This window comes from Mus caroli, chromosome 9, assembly GCF_900094665.2.
Source record: "Mus caroli chromosome 9, CAROLI_EIJ_v1.1, whole genome shotgun sequence".
In the NCBI taxonomy this organism is placed as follows: Eukaryota; Metazoa; Chordata; class Mammalia; order Rodentia; family Muridae; genus Mus; species Mus caroli.
Genome location: NC_034578.1, coordinates 47909494 through 47932609, shown reverse-complemented (window position 1 = coordinate 47932609; position 23116 = coordinate 47909494). Strand labels below are relative to the sequence as shown.

The 23116-nt window shown below is 43.5% G+C and overlaps 1 protein-coding gene across 3 annotated transcripts; it reads left to right on the top strand.

The window, feature by feature from the left end:
* The first annotated feature begins 706 nt into the window (after nucleotides 1–706).
* On the top strand, nucleotides 707–22450 carry Layn (layilin). Of its 3 annotated transcripts, XM_021173079.2 has the most exons (9): nucleotides 720–915; nucleotides 1460–1483; nucleotides 3554–3851; nucleotides 9663–9820; nucleotides 13997–14032; nucleotides 15035–15118; nucleotides 17719–17818; nucleotides 19620–19782; nucleotides 21997–22450. In XM_021173079.2, exons 1-9 carry the CDS (start codon nucleotides 831–833, stop codon nucleotides 22009–22011), a joined length of 963 nt encoding a protein of 320 aa, XP_021028738.1. In that variant the 5' UTR covers nucleotides 720–830; the 3' UTR covers nucleotides 22012–22450. The 3 variants fall into 3 exon arrangements, with proteins under 3 accessions (XP_021028736.1, XP_021028738.1, XP_029337043.1); XM_021173077.2 differs by lacking the exon at nucleotides 21997–22450 and having other exon boundaries at nucleotides 707–915; nucleotides 19620–21080; XM_029481183.1 differs by lacking the exons at nucleotides 1460–1483; nucleotides 21997–22450 and having other exon boundaries at nucleotides 19620–21080.
* Nucleotides 22451–23116: the final 666 nt, after the last annotated feature.

Sequence of the window (23116 nt, the reverse complement as noted above, 5' to 3'; positions counted from 1 at the left end):
GATCTACTGTGTGAATGTATTTGAGAACACACATGTAAACAACTACTGTGGGAGTGTAAAGAGGAGCATACACTTGGGTTGGTTATGAAAGCTTCCATAGGGAGAATAGGATCATTCTTTGCAACGGGAGTCATTTTTCTGCCCACCAAAGGCTGAACTCCACTAAACCACTCCTATCTTCCAATATGTGCCCTACACAAAGCAAAGTGGCTTTCTGGTTGAGATCTGGAATACTCTAGCTTCTGCTGGAGGTCTCCCTCAGGCCAAGTCTGAAATGCCTCTAGTCAGTAGACACACTGCCTGCCCGAGAAATCGGTTCCTCCCTCGCTCAAGTTCTTTCCCAGGTGCTGCCCTGGTCTGACGCTTACTGTGGTGTAAGTAGGGGTTTTGCTACTTTAGCTCACTAGAGCTGGGTGGTGATGAGGGCAAGAGGCTATACTGTTTGAAAGTACAGTACCCGCTTTCCACCTTCTGGGAGTTCAAAAACTAGTGGGATTTTTCTCTTAGACAAACTCAGAATCTCCCTGGGCGGCTCTCTGCAAAGAGCGGCCCCTTCCGTTGGCTGCTCCCTCTGAGTTAGCAGTTTCTGGAGTCCAGAGCACTAGACGTTGGGGGCGGGCCAGCCCAAGGGGCTGCCTTCCCCCGCAGTGACGTCCCAGGGGGTGGATGGGCAACCAACGACTCAGAGCCCTCCCGGACTCCGCCCAGTGCGGGGTCTGTGGATCCTTGGGAGATGCAGCTGCCTTGGTTGCAGTTGCTCAAACGCAGTCGTCTACTTGCCCACTTCTCTGCCTTAGTCCCGGGGTGTCGGGAGGCACTGGAGTCAAGCCATGCAGCCGGGAGCAGCGCTGCAGGCCATGTTGCTGGCGGTGCTGCTGGCCAAACCGAGGGATTCGAAGGGTCGCCTGCTGAGCGGTGAGTGTGTGTCCTGGGGAGAGGGGAGAGGGCTGGTGCCAGAGCACCTGGGGTTGATGCGCCCAGTAAACCTCAGCAGTTGAGGACTGTGTTCAGGGCCACTGCACCCTGGCCCTTTGTGTAGTGGGGCAACCCCTAGATCCAACCCCGGACCCTATCAGCCTTCTTGAATTCTCTGCTTCCAGGGAGCAAAAATACAACCAGCTCCAATTCCTGGGGCCACCCTGGGTATCCGCAAAGCTGGAAGTCAGTTCTCTCCCCGGGGTTACTAAGGGGTGAGGAGGATGTAGCTTGGGTGGGGCAGTTGGCAAACTTCTTCCAGTGAGTGCCCCTTGAGTGCCATGCTGCCTGGACCCTTCTAGTGGAGGCAGCCGATCCTGGATCGCAGGGCTTTGGGAACCGTACCTGTTACTCTCCTCTGAGGGGAGGGTGGCTGGCCTGGAAGTGCTTGGAGATTGGGAAAGCGCCTAGTTAGCCAGGGACCAGCCCTGCCAGGCTCCAAGAATGACTCTCTGCTTCCTTCCCTGTGTGTGTGTCACTGCAGCCTCGGACTTGGACCCCAGAGGAGGTACAGTGGTCCGACTTCTTTCTCGTTCCACTAGGTCTGCATGGAGGGGGGCGGAGGGGGGGAGGAGTGTGGGCGGGGAGCGATCAGTATCTTTTTATCAGGTTCCCTTTGACCAAGAGGGATGGAGTAGAATTGGAATCTCCACTGTATTCTAGCTTGTGGGTCTGATTTAAGAAATCTAACTTTGGTTTCAAGATGGGGAGGGGGGGTTTGGCTAAGCAGAGGAGCTGCTCAAAGCCACTGGGAGGGTTAGGGCTGCATGGCTCTGTGCTTGGTGACAGGAGACCTCCTGTCTGCCCTTCCCCTTCCTGCAAATGAGAAAAGAAAGACACTTCCTGAAGGCAGGGGAACCAGATGGGTCCTGGGCCTCCTTCCAGCTCTGGTACTCTCTAGAACTCACTAGCATACACTAGACATATGCCGCCAGCCTGGACCATACAGGAAACTCTATCAAGGTGTTAAGCTTTCTCTTGGCAGTCTGGCCTGGAAAGGCAGGCGGGACCACTAGTAAAAGCAACTCCAGCTTCTGTTGTGCCAGGTTTGGGAATGTTCAGGGCTCTTTGCAGTCCTCCAGTGCCTGCATTCTTCTCTCTGGAACACTTCCCTGGTGAGAAGCCCAGCTTCTGAGCACTCTCATCCGCTGGGAACCTTTCCTGTTAGAAACCTCTAACAAGGCAGGCAAGTACGGGATGCTCCCAGCTCCTTGTCCACTGAGAGTTTATCAAAGCATGGAGTTTTGGGGAGAATCTTGTGTAGCTCCTTCACAGATAGCACTGTCTGTGGCCTTTTGGTTTGTATGCTGGACAATTAAAGGACATAATAAAAACATCGTCTGGCTTTCTACAGAGCTGAAATCTTGGGGATATATTAAAACAGTCCAGAAAGTCTGGCAATATAAAATCATTTATGCCTTCTTCCATGGCAGCAATTCACACCTGTAGCCTGAAGTTCGGCTCTTCTATTACAGGGACTGGTTTCCTTGTTGAAATTTGGTTTTTATTTTGTACCCTTAGATTCAGAATCATGCTGTGGGCTCCTGTGGGTTAGGAATTGGCACTTCTGTATTCTCAATGCTTAGCACAGCAAGCAAGGGGGATTTACCCAATAAATGCTGACTGAACAGAGGGGTGACTGGGATGGGTTTCAGCTTGCTGCTTGCTGCTCAGTGGAATCTCATCCATTTTTCTGAAACAGCTTCAGTCCTTCAAATGTCAATCAAATGAGAGATGGGCTCCCAGTGCAAGCTGAGTCTGTTGGGGAATGGGGAGCCATCAAGACAGTTCAGTGGTTCTGGTATGACTCTATCCTCAGATCCGGATTCTGCCTCTGCCAATGCTCCTGATAGCTTATGACAAATCTCTTTCTGTGAGCTTCGGTTTTCTCACTTATAAAGTGAGACATAAACAGTCCTGACACAGAAGACTGTTATGAGGACCCAAGGAAATTATAAAACTTTGACCATAGCCGTGGGACATGGAAAGAGTTCAATAAACTCTAGCTATTGTCTTTAGGTTAGAGATCTGACCATCAGTAGCAGAAAACCCTACAAAAGCTCTTAGCTTCTGCTCACCAGAGATGAGCAAGTTAGTTCCACTGCATAGACAGGGGATTTCAGGGTAGAGGAATCCACAACTGACGTCAGAGTGACCCTCTACACGGAAGGAAGCACTTAACAGCAACTCTTATTCTAAGTCCCATGATTTCACAAGTCTCCCTAAGAGCATGAACATCATCTTTGTACACATCAAGCGAAGCTGTAATGTTTTCCTACTTACTTTAAAATATAGAAACATCTTCATCAATCTGCACTGGAACAAAAACACAGATCCCCTACACAATACAGACATCAGCATTTAAAATCATTTTAACTTTGTGTTGCAAAGAGTACTAATTTTCTCTAGAAAGCCTGAGTGGTAACAGTCCAAAGATGGACAATCAGCATTCCTGCCCAGAGGAAGCTTCATTCAGATGTTTCTAAGTACTTCTGCTCTGGTATACTTTCATGGAGAACTGAAACAGGTTGCTTTCTCTTTCCCCTACCTCCCCAACGCCCCTCACCCCTCTCTCTAGGACAGCTGGTCTGCCGAGGAGGGACACGGAGGCCTTGCTATAAAGTCATTTATTTCCATGATGCCTTTCAAAGACTGAACTTTGAGGAAGCCAAAGAAGCCTGCATGGAGGATGGGGGACAGCTCGTCAGCATTGAGACAGAGGATGAGCAGAGGTTGATAGAAAAGTTCATTGAAAACCTCCTGGCATCTGATGGTGACTTCTGGATTGGCCTCAAGAGGCTGGAGGAGAAACAGAGCAACAACACAGCCTGCCAGGACCTTTATGCTTGGACAGATGGAAGCACATCACAGTTTAGGTAAGCATGTGGATCCCACTGTGGCTGATTCCCTTGACATAGCTCAGAAAAGAGACGAGCAGGACCCGTGGTGTCAGAATCATGAGAAGGTCCAGACAGAGCCATGGTGGCAATGCCAACAGAATGACCACGACCACCGACCAGGGCAGTATGACAAAGGTGGCAAACTCAGCCTTGAGTTGGGCCCAAAGTGCCCTGTTCAGGCGGGTGAAGCCCAGCCGAATGTTTTTCAATAGCATGCCAGTGAGGGCCTGTGGTTCTGGCTCTCTGACCCTTTGAGATAAGACTGTATTGAGAAACTAAAAGTACATAAAGATGGGACAAGGGAAGGACTCCAGACCACAGGGGACAGTGATAAACTGAAAAAAAAAAATCAGAGCCAGTATTTTACTCTACCAACTGACCAAGGGTGGAGACTTTAAGAAAGCTGCAGTTGGGCTGGAGAGATGGCTCAGCCATCAAAGGCTAGGCTCACAACCAAACATTAAGAAAGCAGCAGTTTGTAGGAAACTCTTAAATCTCACAGCATCAAGATCCTGATGAACACTGATAACCCACTGTCCACAATGACATTGTCATCATCTCTTCCTAAAAGATACAGGGATATGGAAGAACATTTTTAAAATGTCCTCATTACAAGGCCACATAGGAAAGGGGGAACAATCTATCAAAAAGCTAATCTCTGTATGATAGTTGTAAGCCAATTTAAATACATAAATGATAAAATACAAAGGCCTCAAAGACAAAAAGGCAAAAGACCTAAACAGTGGTTCACAACAGAGAAACTGAATTGCCTGTACAATTATGTGGAAAACATATCAGATTAAAAGATAATCTATCTGGGCTGGGGAGATAGCTCAGCAGTTAAGAGCAATGGCTGCTCTTGCAGCAGACCCAGGCTTAGTCCCTGGCACATACATGGCAGGCTCACAGCTGTCTGTAGTATTTCAGCTCCAGGAGATTTTATGCCCTTTTCTCAACTTTGCAGGCACTGCATGCACATTGTACACAGATGTGCAAGCAGGCAAAACACCCACACATATAAAATAAATAAAATATTTTAAATGATAGTTTAAGGTAGTTTCTCTGTTGCATTAAGACATCATGCCAGCTCTCGCTGTATACTGGTTATAGTTATCAGATCTTATCTTCATATAAATTGTAAAAGAAACTCCCCCCAAGATTCTTACAGCTTTCTCTTCCTTGAAGATATTTTGAAAGACAAGGTTCAGAGTAGGAAGACTATTTGTCATCAATGAAGATGGTCATAGAGCTAGCCACAACTGACACTGTCTGATATTACACCTTCATTGTTCCGTAACATACCCTAACCCTTTTGCTGGTCTCAGGGGCTAAGTAGCATAAGCAGACCATCATCTCTGAAGAATGTGAGGTGCTAGTCAACTTGCACTTCTCAGCCCAGAGTTAATGTACTTTCTCCTTGACTTTCAAAAGTGGGACTTGAAAAATGAAGTTATTCCCAAGTACATAATGTGGAAGCCTCTTCCTACCAACAGCATACAGCAGCAAGCCACCTCCTGCCTGAGATGCTGACATCGCCCCTTGTCTGCTGATCTCTGAACACACACACACAGTGGCAACCATGGATCATGGCTCAGTTAGATTATTGGTATGTCTCCTAGCAAAAGTAGTCTCCTCTGGGAACTAAGTACCTGCAGACTCCCAGATCTTAGCACAGCAGAGATGGAAAGTTCCAACTCCACAGGAGGTGATGGTACCCAGCGGAGGAGCTGCCGCCTTTATCCCTTGGCTTCAGACCCAGGGATATCTTAGAGATGCAGAGTTATGGGACATGTTGCTGTAAAGTATTTGGAGAATTATCTTAGAGATGCAGAGTTATGGGACCTGTTGCTGTAAAGTATTTGGAGAATTATCTTAGAGATGCAGAGTTATGGGACCTGTTGCTGTAAAGTATTTGGAGAATTATCTTAGAGGTGCAGAGTTATGGGACCTGTTGCTGTAAAGTATTTGGAGAATTATCTTAGAGATGCAGAGTTATGGGACCTGTTGCTGTAAAGTATTTGGAGAATGCCATCCCTCTCCAAAGTCCAGTTACCTTGAGGCAGAGGCTTCAAGCTGTATTCAGCAAGCCCATCCATGAGCCACGCTGGCAGTTTTGGGATGCTGTTGTTATGTAATCTGACATGTAATTCCCATGATCAGGGGCTCAGTCTCATACCTTCTTTGCTACAAAATAGGTCTTTTGCCTGATGAGACTGTACTTGCGATCTTATTTTGATAGACAAAATACTATTTACACCCTTGGGTAATGGACCTGACTAAAACTCCGAGGCAGAAAAAGCAAACTCAGTGCTTTTGTATCTATTCTCTGAATCTATTTCTATGAATAGATTGTATCTATTTCTATGAAAATTAGTAACTATCCCTTTCAGGACCCAATGTAGCTAATTTACCTCCAAGTACCATGTTGTCTCCTTAACTATTAGTGCTGTATTATTCTTTCCTTATTCTCCCCACCCTCTGTTGGTTTCAGTGGCTGACCTACTGGCATTGCCAGACCATCTCTGGAGTCACCGTGAACTTATAGGGCTGGAGTTAGGGTAGGTCTTAATTTTGCTCTGTTGCTGGAAGGCTGGGTCCTTGTCAGCAGTCACAGCCACAACACTCTTGCTATGTGCAAACCAAACAGTTGAGCCCTTCTGAGCCTCCGTGGTTATTGCTCTTATTTATCTATTGAGCTACCAGGGATGTGGCCTAGAGAAGCTGGTTGCCATCACCCGGGTCACTCATTTTTTGACTCCCTGGTTGTTTAGTGCCAATTCTGTGGCAGGTGCTCCCTGGTGAGCTCGGTTCACTGTATGCGAGATGTTGTTGTCTCCCATCTTCATCTTTTTTCTTTTATAGTCTCATTAGTTAGCTGTGCATATGCTTTCCCCCCAACTTTCATATGTCTGAAACTTCTATTTCCATATAAAGTGGCTAACGAAGTATCATAACTAAAGCTCTAGCCAGTGGGAGGCTGTCCCCTTATCACTGACCTTCAAGGCCACCTCCCAGTGCAGCTGCAGTAAGCTCACGGACATCTCAGCTTGTCTGATTTCACATGGCAAACATACCATGAGCCAAGCTTGAGCTGACTGTATCAGCTAGTTACAGGGACCCTTCCATGCACTGGGGTATGAGCAGAGCAGGAAGCTCAGTTGGAAGAAATTCCTGAGCCTAGACTAGCCTTAAAGTCCCTTTCTGCTCTTAATCCCACTCAAAACTGGTCATCTATTATGGAGACCACAGAAATGTTCTTAGGTGAGGATTATGAAGCCTCTGGGACTCAAAGACCTGCCAAGTGCTATGCTTCCTTTAAATTATCATACGATACAGTTGTTTTTTCATTTAAAAGGGGTGCTCTGGCACTCCCAGATCACTAGATATCCATACAGTCCAATGGAATGACAGGTCCTGACTGTTCACAGGGTTTTCTCCAACCTTCTGGAAAGGATGAGATTTCCTAAGGTCTCCACTATACCATCCTTTGTAAAACATTCTTCCTTGCTCACCTGGTGCAGCTGGCACACTACTCAGCAGTATAATGGGCTGGTGTGATTTTCTTCACAATTATAGGAAATCCAGGTATCACAACTGAGTTTGAGGGAAAAAAAATCAAAATCAGGCAAAACTATAAGTGTATACTGTTGTCCATTCCCAAGGAATATGGGCTGTTCCAGAGTCTCTTGAAGGTGGTAAGCAGGTCTGCATACTTCTGAAGCCAGGATATCACATGTAGAACACAGCCACATGTGAAGCTCCGCAGGGTTGAGTGTGTGTTCCTCTTATATAATCCTTTGGGATCTGCCTGGGCTTTTCAGGAGTCAGACAATGAACTCGGCAGAGATATGATGGGAGGCACCACTCTACTTTATCAGGGCTTTGACACCACTGCTTCCTGCTGTCTATCTCTGGACACGATGCTATTGGTGAAGGGAATGCATCTCAGAGCTTTATGCTTGGTGTTCTGCACTATGCTAGCCGAAGGAGCCAGTGTGGAACTATACCAGCTACTAAACAGGTCTATAAAGGCCCTGGATTCCATCCCCCCAGCAGCCCCTAGAAATAGGACAATGGTGGTACACAGATACATAAGAGGATCCTTCCTCCTCCAGAGGTAGAAGCTAGAGGATCAGGACTCCAAGTTCATGTTTGGCCTCAGCTGGCTAAAGGATCAACTGGATGTACTAGATAGACTCGGTTACACAACAACAAATGCAAAAATTAGAGCCAATTCACACATTTTAGGACTGGGCCAACAACTACTGGTTAGGCCCCACTGTGAGCTGACTGGTTGAATACCTTGCCCCAATGTGCTCCCATTCTGATATCTGGCTTTGAGGCCATCAGTGCCTATTCATACCCCATGTTTAACAATTCTAGCAATATTTAGACATACCCCTTTAACAGGTCGATGGTTATTTGGTTAACTTGCCAAAAGTCCTTCTGGGGAAAGAACAGAGGAATTTCTTATCATATGCACCTGCCACACACATCACTGCAGGATTTTCTTCCTAGGAATTTGGCCTCTCCCTTTATCTGTGACTTGTGAGTCTGAAAATGGGCTCAAATCCAAAAATATGATTCTAGGAATCAATAAATCCTCTCTCTCTCTCTCTCTCTCTCTCTCTCTCTCTCTCTCTCTCTCTCTCTCTCTGATGAAGCACCATAAATCCATAACGCTGCAGGGAGGGCCAGCTGGGCTGCAGGTAACCGATGAGACACAAAGCCCATTTCTACCAAGAGCCCCTAGATGCTCCGGCATAATGTCCATAGTTTTACTGTAAATTTCATTGTCATTCAAGAAACTCATTCAACACAGTAGGTGCAACAGGGATCTTCTTTTTGGCAGACTGCAACACAGGACCAAAGCAGAGTCATATGGGGGTACTACCAGAAGATATATCTCTTAGCTGATTCTCCTGAGGTGAGGCTTGGGAAGACGTAGGGAGAGCAACACTATCTAGAGAGTCTGAGAAGTGGAGCATGATCCTAGCACTGGGCAGAAGCAGAACAGGTTCTTAGGCAGCCCACAAAGCCCAACGCTCAGTCGGCAGATGGGGTAAGTGCTTGCAAACTTAGAGTCACTCAGACTACTGGATCATGAAAGCTAAAGCTGCAGTGGACCTTTACAAAGAGTCGAAGGGGCAGAAGAAAGATATCTCATAGTGGACACAAAGAGGCTTGTTTCCATGATCCTGTGCATGTGACTTGAAAACTAACAAAAACCAAGATGGCCCCTGTCCCCTTCCCCAGCCCCTCTCCTACTTTGGCAGCCTCTATAGTTTGGATATCCCTCTAATATTCTTCATCTTCTCATTAGACTTCTGGGGCGGGTGTGACAGAGGTAGATTGGAAAGCAGCTAGATGGAGATAGGGTAAGCTCTGAGTGACATACGCCATCTCTCTCCTCAGTATGTCTGATCTCTGTAAAACCAGAAACAAAGCCTAATTAACATAAAGCCAAAGCATTAAGATCTTCCAGACTAGCTCTGTGCTAGCTGCTATCCCTCATAATTATTCTGCAAACCTAAGAGTATAATATATTCTTCCCTAAAAAGAGGTTGTGGCAAATGTCAGATGATTGATTGTGACAGCCACACTGGATCAACAGCGTGTGTCTCTACTTGTTGGCAGTGCTTCAATTCCTCCGTCTCTCTGTATCATGTTCAGAAACAGAATCTGACATTTATGGTTCAATGAAACCTGATGAGAAAAAGCAAAAGGGCATGCGAGTCTTATGGTGTGTTTCTCCAGTGGTCTCCATTGTCCATCCTTTTCCTTCAGGAACTGGTATGTGGATGAGCCGTCCTGTGGCAGTGAGGTCTGCGTGGTCATGTACCATCAGCCATCAGCACCACCCGGCATCGGGGGCTCGTACATGTTCCAGTGGAATGATGACCGGTGCAACATGAAGAACAATTTCATTTGCAAATATTCTGACGGTAATGACTCTTTTCCCCCAACTATATGGCTAATTTCCCAACCTCTTTCTCCATTTCAAAAACAGCTGCTGGTACCAAGAACTTAGCCTATACTCATTGAGGAAGCCTGTTGCAAATGCCAGAAATGTTAAACGTTGAGAATTCTTGTACATGGAAACATAACGATACTTCCTCACTGAGAAGTAGTTCTAGCAAAGGAGAGGCTAGCAGATGCAAAAGAAGGGCTGAGAAAGGAAAGGATCTAATTTACTTAGGATGAGAAGCACCCAGTGGAGGCTTCTGTTGTGAACAGGCACAAATTTCCTCGCCCATTTCCTGTGTAGTGGGCTGTGGGAGCCTATGCTGACAGTTACTCTAGCAGCCGCGGGAGATTATTTCTTAGAATTTAAAGAAACATACTAATGACAAGGCAAGTGACAAAGAATCCCAACGTCACTGGCAGTCTTACACAGCGGGCACTTCAATACATTTAAAAGTCCCTAGCCAACTGCCATCTTTATATTTGCCTTGCAAATTTCACTTGCATTTGCTCCAAGACCTGCAAAGAGAGTTGGAGCTGACAAGAAGCCTATACATAGTCTTACTCCGCTGAGCTCCCAGACGCCTTTATTAAAATTGACTTAGAATTAAATGTAAACTCATCCTTGATCTGTCCCTGAAGTTTCTCACTTCCCTGAAGCCGACTGCTTAGCCCCATTTCCACAGCCTTTCCCTACAGGAGTAGAATGACTTGCTAGTTGTATCCATTATCATTGGGGGCCGAATACTATTGCCGTTTTTAACTGCTTGAGCTACATGGCACGTTGATGATAATTTTGTGCTGGAAGATGTCCTTCCTCACTCATTCCAGCCTCTGATGAACTCTTCTTCCCCATGCCCTGTCTCTCCCCACCAAACAGCTGCCTCAAGTAGAGAGGCTGCAGAGCCTTGGTTGAGGAGGTCACCTTCTCAGAGAGCAAAAGAAAGCACTGGTTGCCACTAGCTTTCCAGTCCCCATCATTTCTGTTTATTAAATTCCACTGGCTTCATGGTTTAAATGCTTCTTTAACAGTTTTTCTTTATGAGAGATTTTGAAATTTGCTTTCATATCCTTTAAAAACAAAAAACAAAAAAACTTGGTTCCTTTCTAATAAGACACAAATTGCCTCTAGCTTGTATTATTACCTGAATTAGTTTGACTGAGTTCTTGCATGAAAAGAATAGCACGTGCTAAGAGTTTAATAAAGAGTATAATAAAAGGCTCTTGGCAGCGGTATAGGCCAGGAGCAGGAGACTATAAAGTATCTAGGGATTATCTGCAACTGGAAGCAATAACACCCCTAAGCTTAAAGGGCCAAAGCAAGGGAACCATCATAGCAGGGACCTCAAAAGAGAAGCAGAAGCCACAGAAGGGACCTGCTGAAAAAGCATCCGGACAGGAAGATGAGCATGAGGAATATGTGCCGTGAGCTCTACCTTCTGACCTCAGCCTTCGCTTCCCATTGGCTAAGACCAACAAGACACTAAAGAACAGGGATGCCTGGTGAGACAGTCCATGGAGATCAGCCTCCCAGGACATACAGCTGAGATCTTAAACAGGGCAGGGGGCACATGAGACCCACAAGAGAAATGCATTCAGCTTACTATACAGGGCAAAGGTCCTCATGATAAGGCCCTGCCTCGTTTTCCATCCTCACCTCTCAGCACCTCCCCTCACTCCTTCCCCATACTTCTGAACTCAGTGAAGTGTCTTGAAAGCTCTTATCTGGTACTTCCTGTGCCTGAAACATTTCCCCCTTGCCCAGTCAACTCAGTCCTACCTTCCAGTCTCAGGTTAAGCATCGCCTTCTCTCCTAACAACTAAACGCAACAAGTCACCCTGGTCCTAGAGGGCGTAGCCTCGCCCAAGAGGATGGTGATAGCAGTGATGATAATGGTGTTCTAGAAGTTGCATAACTGTGTCAGTTGGCAGTGAATAAGGTCTGTAGATTAAACAGCAGCATCTTATCAATGTCCACTCCCTGGCTGTGACCATTATACTATGTTTATATAAGAGAATGCGCTCTATTTTTAAGGTTAAAGTCATTAGGCGTAAAGGGGTCCCATACCATATCAGCAACTTAACTCTGGAAGAGAAGTTATATGTGTGCATGTATTCATGTAAACATATGTATGTATGTTTATAGATTATAAATGATAAGTAGGCGAGATGGCAAAATGATTATAAAAGACATGTTCAGATTCTTTGTACAGTCTTAAAATATTTTTTATAAATCTTTAATGATTTCAAAGCAACAATTTTAAGTCCTGTTGGGAGCCTCTGAGGACCAGACTGCCTCACATACAGAGTGTTTATATGCCTACTTACGTGTTTGTTCCTTTCCTACACCGTGTCATCAAGTCTGGAAGCATACATTTCTAGCCACTCAATGACTTAAAGAGACATCAGTTCTGTCATTCCCCACAGGGTGGCACAACACCCTACTAATATTATGAAACACTGGTAAGGGACTGTGAGAGTGAGTGATCATGTCTAAAACTGGATTTCAGAATGTGATCATGTGGAATTGGTGGCACACTAGCCAGACTGTATGTTAAAGAGACAGGAACATTCAATGGGAATGTGGCAGAAACCATCTGAGGTGTGGCGGATACTATGCACAAACTAATGGCCGCTGTGCACTGCTGTGCTGTGCCCGTGGCTACTGTGCACTGATGCTGTGCTCATAGCCACTGTGCACTGATGCTGTGCTCCTGGACACTGTGCACTGATGCTGTGCTCCTGGACACTGTGCACTGATGCTGTGCTCATGGCCACTGTGCACTGAAGTATGTGTTCATAGACACTGTGTACTGATGTATGTGCTCATAGCCACTGTGCACTGATGCTGTGCTCATAGCCACTGTGCACTGATGCTGTGCTCATGGCCACTGTGCACAGATGCTGTGCTCATGGCCACTGTGCACTGATGCTGTGCTCATAGACACTGTGCTCATAGCCACTATATACATATGCTGTGCTCCTGGCCACTGTGCTCAGATGCTGTGCTCATGGACACTGTGCACATATATGTACTATGCTCATGGCCACAGCATCAGTGGTCAGAACTACAGGAAGATGACCATATATGGTGATCACAAGATATCAGAATATAAACTCTTCAACTGATTATCTCACATTTTGTTGTTCTATCTTTACTAAGTAGAACAGTTATGTCTTCTTTATTTATTTAGTTAAAATATCTCTTAGCTAATTATTAGCTATAAAACTTAAGAGGGTTATTTAAATCCCTGTATTTTAATTTATAATAATAATAATCCCCTATAGACCTGTTATCAAGATTGAGAATGTTTTTATAAAATGTTTAGAATGGTCTCTAGTATCACATAGTATCCTGTGTGGTTAAGTTTTAACAGTAAATAAATGGACTTTGATCATGTCTGCACACACATATATAAAGAAAGAAGATTTAAAACATAAAATAAAATTAAAAAGAAAAAAGATTAATCATTACTTCCCTTTCTGAATGAAATTCCTGATATCTGGACCTGACAACTATAACACGAAAACCTCCATGCTCCTATGAATTTCAGGCATCTGATTAGCATAAGAAACCCCATGCTAATACAAGGTCAGCCAACAGCAAAAATATCTGACTTAGAAGCTCTTGGGAATGTTTTAAGTATCTCAAGGCTAATCACCAGTCTCTGTCTTGAAACTGGACAATCCTTCAACCACTTCTACTTCTTACAGACCTAGTATTTGTTGCTCTCTGAACTGTCCTCAGTATGAACTGATAAAATATCTTGAACCAATCTTAGACCACTTAAGACAATCCCAGCCAGGGACTGCCATGGGGGAGTAGGAATCAAAGCTGGAGCCCAAATAGTTCCATGCTGATAAGGTGGGGGCACACAGGAGCTAAATACACAAGCTTTCTATTTTCATGTACATTTGAAAGCCTAAGATTAAAGTTCTTAAATAGTTTAAAAAAAAACACTGAATTAAAGTTTAAGGAAGGCTAATATTTTTGTGCAACAAATTCTTTGACTTAAGCAACCTACCTCCAGTGTCTGTTAACAATTATTAACATGGTGACAATAAATAGAGTTTATTGGAATTAGATGCTACACTCTAACTGATTTCATTAAGGTGGAGGAAATATAAGGATTGAGTTTTTTTCTCTTCTGCTGCAGATAAACCAAGTCCAACACCCTCTATTAGGCCTGGAGGTAAGTCTATCATATGAAATTTGGGTTAATTTGGGACGTCTTGCAGCCCTCTTTATAGATTTAGAACCATGCCTTTAAAACACATTATTCATCAGGAAGACTACTAGTGTTTTCCTGGGCAAGTTGGACAGATAACTGTCACATCGCTAGCTCACCGCTCTCACTCTCCACGCACACTGTTACCCACATCAGTCAAAACTGAAAAGTAATGGTTTGAAATTTCCATTTTGGATGCATCACCATCATCCTCATCATCCTCACTGATGCCTATCATCATCATCATCATCATTATCATGATTGTCCATATAATCAGTGAAATAAGAACTGAGTCTACCTGATCACTTATGATCCTAGCAGTGAGTCATCGTACCTTTCCCCAGGTACTTTAGTCCTTTATGTTGCTCAGCTCCAGCTGCTTTGGTGCCTGGTCATTGGCAACAAAGGTCTCACCAAAACTATGAAGACATGTCTGGGGAGATGGCTCAGTAGGTGAAGTGCTCACTGTGCAAATGTGAAAACCTGAGTTAGAACTCCAGAATCCATGTCAGAAAGCTTGGCACAGTGATGTTGCCCTTTGATCCCAATGCTGGGGAGGCAGAGGCAGGGTTTATTTCCCTGTCAATCTACCTGAATCTCAAACTCTATATTCAGAGAGTTTCTGTCTCAAAACGCAAAGTGGGGAGCAGTAGTGGAAGAGATTTGCTATCAACCTCTAGCCTATGTACACACATAAAACACACAGATACACATTCTTTCACACACATACACAGAACACTCAAATACACACACACACACACACACACACACACACACACACACACACTGAAGACAAACCTCTATAGCAACAAATCTAACACTTGATACTTTGCTGTATTTATAAATGACATTGGTCAAATTACTAATGTTTTCTTGCATCCCACTTTACATGTCGCAAGACCTCAGAGCATGCCTGGACTATAGCACCTTTCTTCAAGTTCTCAAGTCCATGTGTATCTCTCTCAGGTGAAGCAACTGAGCCAGCAACACCCCTACTTCCAGAAGAAACACAGAAAGAAGACACCAAAGAAACATTTAAAGAACGCAGAGGTACTTGGGAAATGTAGATAACAAACTCCTTTGACTAGAAATGACCTATGGCTACACTTCCTACTTTCCTCTTCAGACAGCTCCTAAAAAATGGAATTAAGCAGAGCATCTGTGACATTGCAAACACTGTATTAAATGACAGGTTTCACTGGTGAGTTGTGCAATGGGGGCTATCCTAGGACGATTAAGGAAAAGACTAGACAGGAGGTCAAAGTCTATCCTCTCTCTGTAAAGACAAAGACTAAGGAACTTTCCTGACCATGGGAGGTGGATAGGATAGAGGCTGGGAGAATGGATGTAGAAAAACAAGAATGAAATAACCCAAGCCATGATACATACCATCTGGGATCAATATTTATCAGTGGACCAAACTGAAGAGATGGGAAAGATAACACCTAAAAGCCTGCATCAACAAAGGTAAAAGATAGCTGGGGTGATAAGCTGGAGTGCTGATGAGCTTTTGATTTCACTCTTACCCTGAGTTTTAAGAGGAAAATCTGTGGTTTCATCACTGGGCAACTTAATTTTTTTTTCTCTATGCTTTAGTCACTTAATATTTTTCATACCTAGCTGAAAGTATTATCATATCCTTAAAATAAAATGTAATGTTTTCCTGGGATTCAGTTCTGACACTGAGAGTCTACACACATACACACACACACACACACACACACACACACACACAAACACACGTGTGCACATGACTTAAAAGGCACATTCCACAGTTCTCACATGAGACAGACATAAACCACAAGTCTGGAAGTCCTGAGACCACCTGCACTAATGTTCAACTGACTACATATCCAGTGGTGCCTGCCAGTCCGTCATGTTCAGTAATTCACTCGAGCTCACAGAACTTAGAGACGCAGTGCCTATGCATATTACTATCTAGAATATAAGCTGGGAACAACCAAATAAAGTCACAGCCAGAGCAGAGTCTGGAAGGGTTTCAGATGAGTCCTTATGTATCGTCCCGTCTTCCAGTGAAATCAGGACTATCAACATCTTTGTTATGTTTTGACTATAAAATACCTTCTGAATGCTTCTGTATTGAATGTTTGGTCTCTAGGTAGCAGTGCTATATGGAAGATTCTAGAAATTTTAGGGGGTGGGACCTCACTGGGGGAAGTGGACCAAGGGAGCATGCCTTTGAGGCTTATTTATACACAGTGCCTAGCATGTTCCTTTTTCCCGGCTTCCTGTTCACCATGATGTGCACAGCCACCTCCTCTACAATTGCTTACCTCCATGATGTTGTGCCCCACCTCATGGAGCCCATCCTGAAACACTGAGCTGAAGTCCATTTTTCTTCTTTTAAGTTGTTCCTTTGAGTATTTTGCTCTCAGCCTCACAAAGGTAAATAATAAACATCTCCTGGCATACCGTGCTACCCACTCAGGGAGCTCCATTAGGCTTTGGTGTTCGGAGGTTTCATTAGGTTTCACCACCTAAGCAAGAAGGAGATGATCACTGTCAGGTGGTATATTTCCAAGGGAGAGTCCTGGTACCACCCAGCTCAAAGCCCCACCCTATGATCAACTGATGGATCTTCTTGGTGTAACAGCACCCAGTCTAGGAAATCTTACCATAAATTCTGTGCTGTTTAAGAGGCTTGTGAATAAAAATTCACTCATATGAATCTTATATTCAATCTTAAAAAGTTCAGAACCTTTCTACCAATGATCAGAGATGAAGGATAACCAAATTCTTTATTATCCAATAGATATAAATATGTGAAAATATCTTTAAAAGAGAATAAAGAGCTGTCCAAAATAAGTGGCATTTCTATAACTTATGACGGGCATTTTAAGTGAATCCTCCATTTTCCGAGTGTGTCTGTTGTTTTTGTTTGCTTTGTTTTGGTTTGGTTTTGTTTGTTTTGTTTTGTTTGATGGTTGTCAAGTTTCTCTGGATGGTCAGGAACCTTGGATCAGTGGAAAAAGAAGGATTAGTCTCTAATCCTTGACTTCTCTCACAGCCCCTGAAGGGAACAACATCCAGTTCTGTTTCAGAGATTACAGAGTTAAGGGGGGGAAAGAAGACCCCTAAATGTTCTTCCCAGCACTTAGGGATCTAGCCGAAGCCACTTGGCCTTAGTCAGGTGTGCTGGGAAGGTCTGATAGTCTCCTCTATGTGATCTTTCTCTTCCCTGCAAATGATCCTGGGACTTTTGGCTTGATCTTTTTCATGCCTTCTTGCTTCTCCAAGCCTGGGAATTTCTGTGACTGTCTTTGGAAGCAAAGACAGCTACACTGCCCCCACCAAGCCCTGTTTCACTAAGAAGTACATGGAAAAGGAGGATCTTTGAAAAAAAATTATCAAAGATGATTTTACAGTATATACAAGACTCTAAACTTTAAACTTGCTTACATTGTCACCTAGATTAATTGGTTAGATAGAAAATGCTCATTTGTTGAAACTAGGGACTCTGCTAACTGGACAACTGCATCGATCTCCTAGAATGTGCTGTTTAGAATACTCTAATGACTGTGCTTTTTAAAGCCTGGTTTGAAAACATACATGCATACAGAGAGAGAGAGAGAGAGAGAGAGAGAGAGAGAGAGATCACTGGGCTAATATATGATATTTTTCTTTTTCAGAGGCTGCTTTGAATCTTGCCTACATCCTAATTCCCAGTATTCCCCTGTTCCTCCTACTTGTGGTCACTTCAGCTGTATGTTGGGTTTGGATCTGTAGAAGGCAAGTAGAACTTTCACCATGCAAACCTTTGCTCCCTCTGCACTAGGATGTTGCCTGGCTGGCATCATTAAAAGCCATGACAACTCCAAGAGAAGGACCACTATAGAACTGAGAGTAAATTCTGGCAGGGCACGAGGCCCGCATGCCAAACAAGCAGCATGCTTCTCTGAGCATCTGTGCTGAGTTGTGATTACGCTAGCAGTCCTACGTGCTTTCTCCTCTGTGTGTGTGGAAGAGTTTTAAGCAAAGTGGAAGGTAAAACAGTGTTATTCACTTCCTGTGCACCCACAGATCACCCAGTAAAGTGTTCTCCTAAATGTAGGTCCTCATTCCAAAAATGTTTGTTGAGTAAGGAATGACTAATGGGTCACATGAAAACTGTGTGTTCCAAAGGATTCTGGGAAGCATCTGACACAAAGCCACTTTATTCAGAATGAATCAGCCAAATTCCTTTAAACTGGCTTTTCTTTTAAATTATTTCAAAAGTGTATTGTTGCAAAGAAGCTAAACTAGGTAGCATAGGCAGCCTCTGTATGTAGTCTGGATGGCGTGCTGGTGTATTTTAAATGCATGCAACTGTGCTCTGTTACACTGTTGTCCCCATCATCAAGGTAGACACTAAAGGAGGATAGCGCTCTCACATTTACAGCAGAAAAATCAGAGTCCACCTTGAGTTGAACTCACTTTGATGAACACTGAGATACATTTGTAAAATTCCAATGCAGAACCTATTTCATTTAATAATCCCCTCAAACATTTATTATGAGTATAAGCAATGTGTGTGTGGATAGATAGATAGATAGATAGATAGATAGATAGATAGATAGATAGATAGATAGGTAGATAGAGAGTTCTTATAATAAACATTCAAAAGAATTAGCCATTACTATAATCATTTTTGTTGGTAATTCTCTTGAATTTAAAATAGAATTGAGTTAAACAATTACAGATACATTTTTCCGATGACATATCTACAATTGGTTCTTGATTGCTACTTTTAAATGCATTTGCCCCTTTGCCAGGACTAGGGGACATTCTTTCTCTGTCTCTGTCTGTCTCTCATGTGTCTGTTTGTCCTTCTTTCCTGCTTTTCTTTCTTCCATATTCATTTTTAAGTGGTCCTGGGAGCTCAGGGCTTCACACATGTCAGACAAGTCCCATTTGGTTGGCTATATCCCCATATCCTTAAACAATACTTTTAAGTGTTACAAACAAAATGCATTGATAGAAGAAGCAGCTTATACTATTACAGAATTTAGCAAAAATATTTCCCAAAACGAATTGTGTTTCTTTATTAGTGATTTTAAGTGGTGGGTATAATTATAATATTGAAGTAGAGGTGAGCATGAGACATTTCAGAGCAACTCTAATAACTGATATGGTATAGGAATGTGATTTCTGTTGGTGGTAGGGTCAATGACATTATTAATCCTACTCTTGTTTATTGTCTATACTTATGGTAGACTATGACTACTTTTGCTTAGAGATGAGTTTTGTTTTGTTGTTCAGTTGGTTAGGGTTTGGTTTGGTTAGGTTAGGTTTAGTCTAATTTGTTCCTACTGTTTCTGGCCCCACATTTCCGAAGGAGTCCTAGAACTAAGACAGTGAATGGTAGGTGTAGGAAGACCAGAGTAGAACAGTTTCCTGGGGTGTCCCCTACCTGACTCACAAAGCCTGTTGGTGTAGGTAGGTGAGAAACAGAGCAAGGTGACTTCCTGAGGTCACTTCATCCACTTCAATAGGAACAGGGACATTCTCAGGACCCTGGTCTCAATTACTCAGCCTGGTTCTCTTCTTTTAGAAAACGAGAGCAGCCAGACCCTAGCACAAAGGAGCAGCACACCATTTGGCCCACTCCTCGCCAAGAAAACAGCCCCAACCTAGATGTTTACAATGTCATCAGAAAACAAAGTGAAGCTGATTTAGCTGAGCCCCGGCCAGACCTGAAGAACATCTCCTTTCGGGTGTGTTCTGGGGAAGCCATGCCCGATGACATGTCTTGTGACTATGAAAACATTGCTGTGAACCCTTCGGAAAGTGGGTTTGTGACTTTGGCAAGTATGGAGAGTGGATTCGTGACCAATGACATCTATGAATTCTCCCTGGACAGAATGGGGAGGAGCAAGGAGAGTGGATGGGTAGAAAATGAAATATATTACTAAGACACAGGAAAAACCTGGCAAGAATGCAAAAGGAGAAGCAAAGGCCTCCGATTTCTTACAAGGACAATATTCAGAAAGCTTATGAAAATGCCCAGCTCAGTCTTAGGGGCAAGCACAGCATCACAAGTCCCTACTGGGTCCCCAAGCTCTGGCTGTACTTCTTATCTGAGGGCCTTATCCTGCTGAGCCTTGTGAGAAGGCATTTTGCCCAGGGGCTGCTGCACAGCAGACTCTCAGTCAGTGATTGTCAGCCAGCAGCTTCTAACGGATATCTGAGGGCTGGTGCTTTCACTGCTCAGGATGAAGAGCTGACCAGGGAGCTTGGAAAGCCCACCTCTAGGTTCTGTTTTCCTTGCTCTATACAGCAGCACAGGCAATCACAAAAACACAAACTGTGGAATCCTCTCAAAGCCTCTGTATGGAAGCCTCAGGCTGGCCTGCACATCAATAATTAATTCCCAAACCTGCACCCCCACCCCGCCCCTGAAAAATATCCAATAAAAAGCAGGAAGTAGAATGTTAGTCAGTCTGTGTCTACAGCCTTTCCTCTGCATGTGGCCTCAGGGGAACTTTTTTTTTTTTTTTCATTCTCCCGACATCTAAACTTGGAAAAATCCAACTTGGAAATACTTTAGAAAGTAAAAATGAGCTCTGTGTTTGCTTCAGGGCTTCTTGTTCTCTGGGCTCAGACAGTATGTGCTGTTCTGGGGATGGGTGGCAGCAGCCTGGGAATATGACTGTGTGCTGGACTGGTAAAGAGTAGACATACTAAGGATAAGGAGAGGCAGGCTTCTCACTATCAGAGAAGGCAGCCACAGCTACCAAAAGGGAGGAAACTGGAATAGGTCCTATTGTGTGCAATGGAAATAGTGACAGTGCTGTCACTGTGGGGCTTTATGTATTCAGTATCCATGAATATGTATATGTATATGTATATGTATATGTATATGTATATGTATATGTATATGTATATGTATATGTATACTCTCGATTAAATAAGCCAGTACACCATGAAATTGGATGACTCAAGGAAGAAGCAGAAGAAATATGAGTTACTTGAGTAATGAAAAGGAAATAATGGATACTTAAACATAGGTAGACTTAACAGGTTTATTGTTCTACAGGAACAATGCCCGCCCCCCCTCCCCCACACATCACAATGGCCTATAATGTATTTATGAATAAATATGAGAAAGGAGCTCAAGGGTAGCAAACACAAAGTCATGATAAAATAAAAATGAGAAAATTAGAAGATACTATATTTATTGCCTTGGTTCACCAGTACACATTGTATATTTGTGCTGTGAAGTGACATTATTGTTAAAACTTACATTTAGAGAGACTGAGAGTGAGAGTGGTCATGTGAAACTTTACACCACCACCAAGCAAGAACGATTGGGAATCAATAGATCACAGAAACCAACTCATAATGGCCCACCTTCGGTAATGTAGAATAATTTAAATATTAAATCGTTAAAAGTAAAAGCGACAAAGAGAATGTGACTCATTAGATACACCAGAAAAACATGGGCATATGCTGACACAAAATAAGTGAATAAATTAAAGCTTTGATGTAGAATGGGATATTTACATGATTTCAGGTAAAGATCATTAATAACAAAAGTCACCCAACAGGCAAAATGCCACCTCAGTCAACTGATCGGTGTGAACATTGTGGATGACGGGCCTGTACTGTGATTGTCGACCTCACATTGTGGTGTGGTGAGAGGGACATGGCATGACATCTGCACTGTCTCAGTCAAAGCCTACAAGCTGATCATGAGGAAGCCTTACACAACAATAACTTGATGGACAATCTACAAAGTAACTGGACCTCGATAGCAAGCCTGAACTCTGATGGAGGACAGTAGAAGTGATGGCTGCACACGCGACTTGATCCAGAAATGGACCCCTCTTTTCCTGTAATGAAAAATATAGGAACAAATGTGGATGAAGTCTGAGGATGAAATGATAAAATGTGTAGTGCTAATTTCTTGACTTTAATGTTGCATCTAGGATATGTCCTCATGATGCTGGGAATGTCTTCATAGAAAACACACAGTAAGTAATAAAGGACAATGGACCATCAGGTCGACCACTTTCCCTCGTGTGATTTGGGGACAGGGATGCTCTTTGCTCTGTACCTGCAATCTCTCCTCTGTTAGAAATTATTTAAGGAAAACCATTTACAAACATCACTTCTCTAACTATTGATCACATGACTTACACTATAACCATGCATCTGAAGGCAACACACAGGCTATGCTGACAACATCTAACAGTCTTTGAACCAAGACAAAAACAAATGAATTTCTGAGAGAACCATCATCATCAGTACCTAGCCCCAGGTGCCGGCCCATTTCTCAGATCTTTGCCTTGCCCTTACAGGCAGCAAGGAGTTATGATGAGCACCCTGCAAAAGCCAATTCAGAGACTCCTTTCTCCCAGTACTGCCCATATTTCTCCCTCTGGAAATGCAAATCCGTTGTATGACACAGAATAAACAAACACTAAGGTGTCTTCTAACTCTAAAATTATTTTATTTCAATATTGTACTAGCTTATGTTGAGTATTTGACAGCCTCCTGAACTTGTAGTAGGACACACATAATAACAGAGACAGATACAAATATGCAATTGCTGGGAATTGCACCCTCAGAGGAGAAAACATTTCTGTACAGACCTTTGTCTCTTTCTACAGAAGGCCAGTTAAATGGTTACTAATTGCTAACTAATCTTAAGTTATCAGCGAGTCTTGAGATTGGACATCAGAAAAGGTGACCAGAATGAGTTATTGGATCACCCAAAATATAGTAAGCCCAGCTATAAAGTTTCCTAGAAATATGGGTTTATTAAATGTATAATAACCTTCCAAATAGGTACTTGAATATAAGATAGCATTTCCATATACTGATAAGGAAATTTAGTCTACTGTAAGGAGCTCAAAGTTAGGGCTGTACTGTTTGTTAATCTTTGTTTTCACAACAGTTTATAACTGCTTGACAACAATAATAGGAAAGACCAATACACTAAGAACTTAGCCAGAGGAACCGCCAGACTGATTTCCAGAGTGGTTGTACAAGCTTGCAATCCCACCAACAATGGAGGAGTGTTCCTCTTTCTCCACATCCTCACCA

What these genes read in the sequence shown, in the direction of transcription:
- Layn (XM_021173077.2), top strand. Translation starts at nt 831, where the DNA reads ATGCAGCCGGGAGCAGCGCTGCAGGCCATGTTGCTGGCGGTGCTGCTG. An exon ending in ACCCTCTATTAGGCCTGGAG is followed by an intron (nt 14,033 to 15,034) that starts GTAAGTCTATCA and finishes TATCTCTCTCAG; the next exon opens with GTGAAGCAACTGAGCCAGCA. An exon ending in TGGGTTTGGATCTGTAGAAG is followed by an intron (nt 17,819 to 19,619) that starts GCAAGTAGAACT and finishes CTCTTCTTTTAG; the next exon opens with AAAACGAGAGCAGCCAGACC.